At 39.5% G+C, this 2504-nt stretch overlaps 1 protein-coding gene across 1 annotated transcript in view; it reads left to right on the top strand.

Moving 5' to 3' along the window:
- The window catches only part of LOC107684577 (ornithine aminotransferase, mitochondrial-like), a 24780-nt gene extending 22830 nt beyond the window's left edge, over window positions 1-1950 (top strand). The window contains exon 10 of the mRNA XM_016480869.1: window positions 1132-1950. Within this exon, the coding sequence (XP_016336355.1) occupies window positions 1132-1292 (161 nt within the window). The 3' untranslated portion in view covers window positions 1293-1950. The remainder of the gene's footprint in view (window positions 1-1131) is intronic.
- The last annotated feature ends 554 nt before the right edge of the window (window positions 1951-2504 follow it).

Genomic DNA, 2504 nt, shown 5'->3' with positions numbered 1-2504 from the left:
CTTCCTCCAGTGAAAAAGTGCATCTGCTGTTGTCTCTCACATCAAAATCCAGCCACATATGTGTTTAGAGCTGTTTAGACGATCTGTGATCTGTGCAGATTTCTCTCCTGATTCACACCAGAACACTTTTTCACTGGAGGAAGCGTTATTATGGATTATGGACTCTGTTATTGGTTAAAAACGTCTTAATGCTGGATTAGTTTCAGCTTTTGTCTTCTCCAGATGTTAACTGATGGACTGGAGTGCTGTGGATTACTTGTGGATTATTGTGATGTTTTTATCAGCTGTTTGGACTCTCATTCTGACGGCACCCATTCACTGCAGAGCATCCATTGCTGAGACACTGATGCAATGCTACATTTCTACAAACCTGATGAAGAGACAAACTCATCCTGATCTCAGATGATCTGAGGGTGAACACATTTTCAGCACTTTTTTTAATTTTCTGGTGAACTATTGGTTTAATAGCAGCAGCTTATTCATTTATTTAGGATTCTTACACTAGAAATCCGTTTCTCTGATGTGGAAATGTCTCACTAACACTTGACCAGGATTTGAAGGATCTTTACATCCTGATATCAGAGTTCACACGGATCCGTGAGAGATTTTTTAAGAATCAGTAAAGAGTGCCGGTTTGAATAGATCATTGTGATCACTGTATGTTAATAGTGGAGATCCGTGTTTTTGTGCAGGTGAATGATCTGATCTGATCTGATCTGATGTGTGTGTGTGTGTGTGTGTGTGTGTGTGTGTGTGTGTGTGTGTGTGTGTGTGTGTGTGCGCGCTCAGAACCACTGCAGCGAATCAAGGGTCTTGCTCTGGGACCCCATAAGTGACTTGCATCATGTGTGCTATTGATGATGCAGGAGAGAGAGACAGAGAGATGTCATTCACTGTTGTTGATTTTCTACAGAATCACAATCACATAAATTATTATTGGAAAATAAGAGGAAGATCTTTATTGAACATGCAGACTTGTTGTAATAAAAAAAAAAAAGTAGAAGACATGTTTTATTAAAAAAAAAAAAATATATATATTGTGTTTGTGTGTGTGTGCGTGTGTGTGTGTGTGTGTGTGTGTGTGTGTGTGTGTGTGTGATAATCCGTTTCTAATCCTCTGATGTCACACAGACTATGATGCCTGGAGGGTGTGTCTCCGTCTCCGTGACAACGGTCTGTTGGCCAAGCCCACTCACGGTGACATCATCAGACTAGCCCCGCCCCTCATTATAAAGGAGGATGAGGTCAGAGAGTGTGTGGACATCATCAGCAGGACCGTCCTGTCCTTCTAAGCCACTGGAATCATCATCATCTGAGTGGTTTTCACCTGTAATTCTTCTGATTTTAGCCTGCTTTGTTTTATCGTGTTTTTCATGAGCTGTTACAGTCACTCGGGTCAACATAAAATCCGCTCGACGCTCACCGGGGCTTTTAGCTCTTTCAGAGTTATGCTTATTTAGTTTTTCATTCTCAACTGAACTTGAGATTCTTGAATAGTAGTTTCTCTCTGGACGACGGTCTGTTTTAGTTCTGCTGAAGTGTCGTGGACGTTTCTGAAGGCGAACGCTGTGACGTTTACAGTTTCTGTCCTCCAGAGGAAAGTGAATGAAGGACACTGTCACAGTGTTTGAAACATGTTTAAAAGTTGTTTTGCTGTGAACACTTGAATAGAATGAGTTTTTCTCCCTGATGAGAGAATAGTGCACTTTAACTGCAGTCTTTAATGATGTAAAACAAAGACATAATCAAACTGAATTATTCACAGCCACATTCTGCTGCGTTTATTAACGATTTACAAATGAAACATTAGGAAAACAGCATAAACAGAAACTGTTTGGAGAATGCTTGTTTGTGTTTATTTCTGTAGAACGTTTAGCTAACGTTTAATGAATGGAGCATCAGCTCGTACATCAGATGATGTTTTATTTCTGTTATTAAATACATTTTCAGTCAGCTGAGAGTCTTTGTGTTTGTTTTATGTCTAAATTAATGAGTTTGATATATCAAAATGTATTTTAGAAAAGCTGGAATGGTATTTCGTAGACAAACATTTTCATTATATATCACTGATTGAAAGTTGTTTCTGTCCTCAGTATCAAACCAAACCATCATCCTCCAGGAAGTGACATCACTTTGGAGGGAAATCAACAGCACAATATATTCTGATAAATGTAACATTGACTTCAATGCTCTGAGAGACTGGATGCTTTCGACTGATTTCCTATTGAACTGAACTGCAGCTCAAACTATTTCAAATACAGTGAATTAAGCTACAAACTCAATACATTGTGTGTGTGTGAGATTGTATATATGTGTGTGTGTGTGTGTGAGTGAGTGTGTGTGTGATTGTATATATGTGAGTGTGTGTGTGTGAGATTGTATATGTGAGTGAGTGTGTGGTGAGTGAGTGAGTGTGAGTGTGAGTGTGAGTGAGTGAGTGTGTGTCTGAGTGAGTGAGTGAGTGAGTGAGTGAGTGAGTGAGTGAGAATAATGTATGCATGGGC

The sequence above is a fragment of the Sinocyclocheilus anshuiensis genome, unplaced genomic scaffold (genome assembly GCF_001515605.1).
Source record: "Sinocyclocheilus anshuiensis isolate Anshui unplaced genomic scaffold, SAMN03320099.WGS_v1.1 scaffold401, whole genome shotgun sequence".
NCBI classification, from domain to species: Eukaryota; Metazoa; Chordata; class Actinopteri; order Cypriniformes; family Cyprinidae; genus Sinocyclocheilus; species Sinocyclocheilus anshuiensis.
Note: the sequence above shows the minus strand (reverse complement) of the source record. Positions and strands in the feature narration are given on the sequence as shown.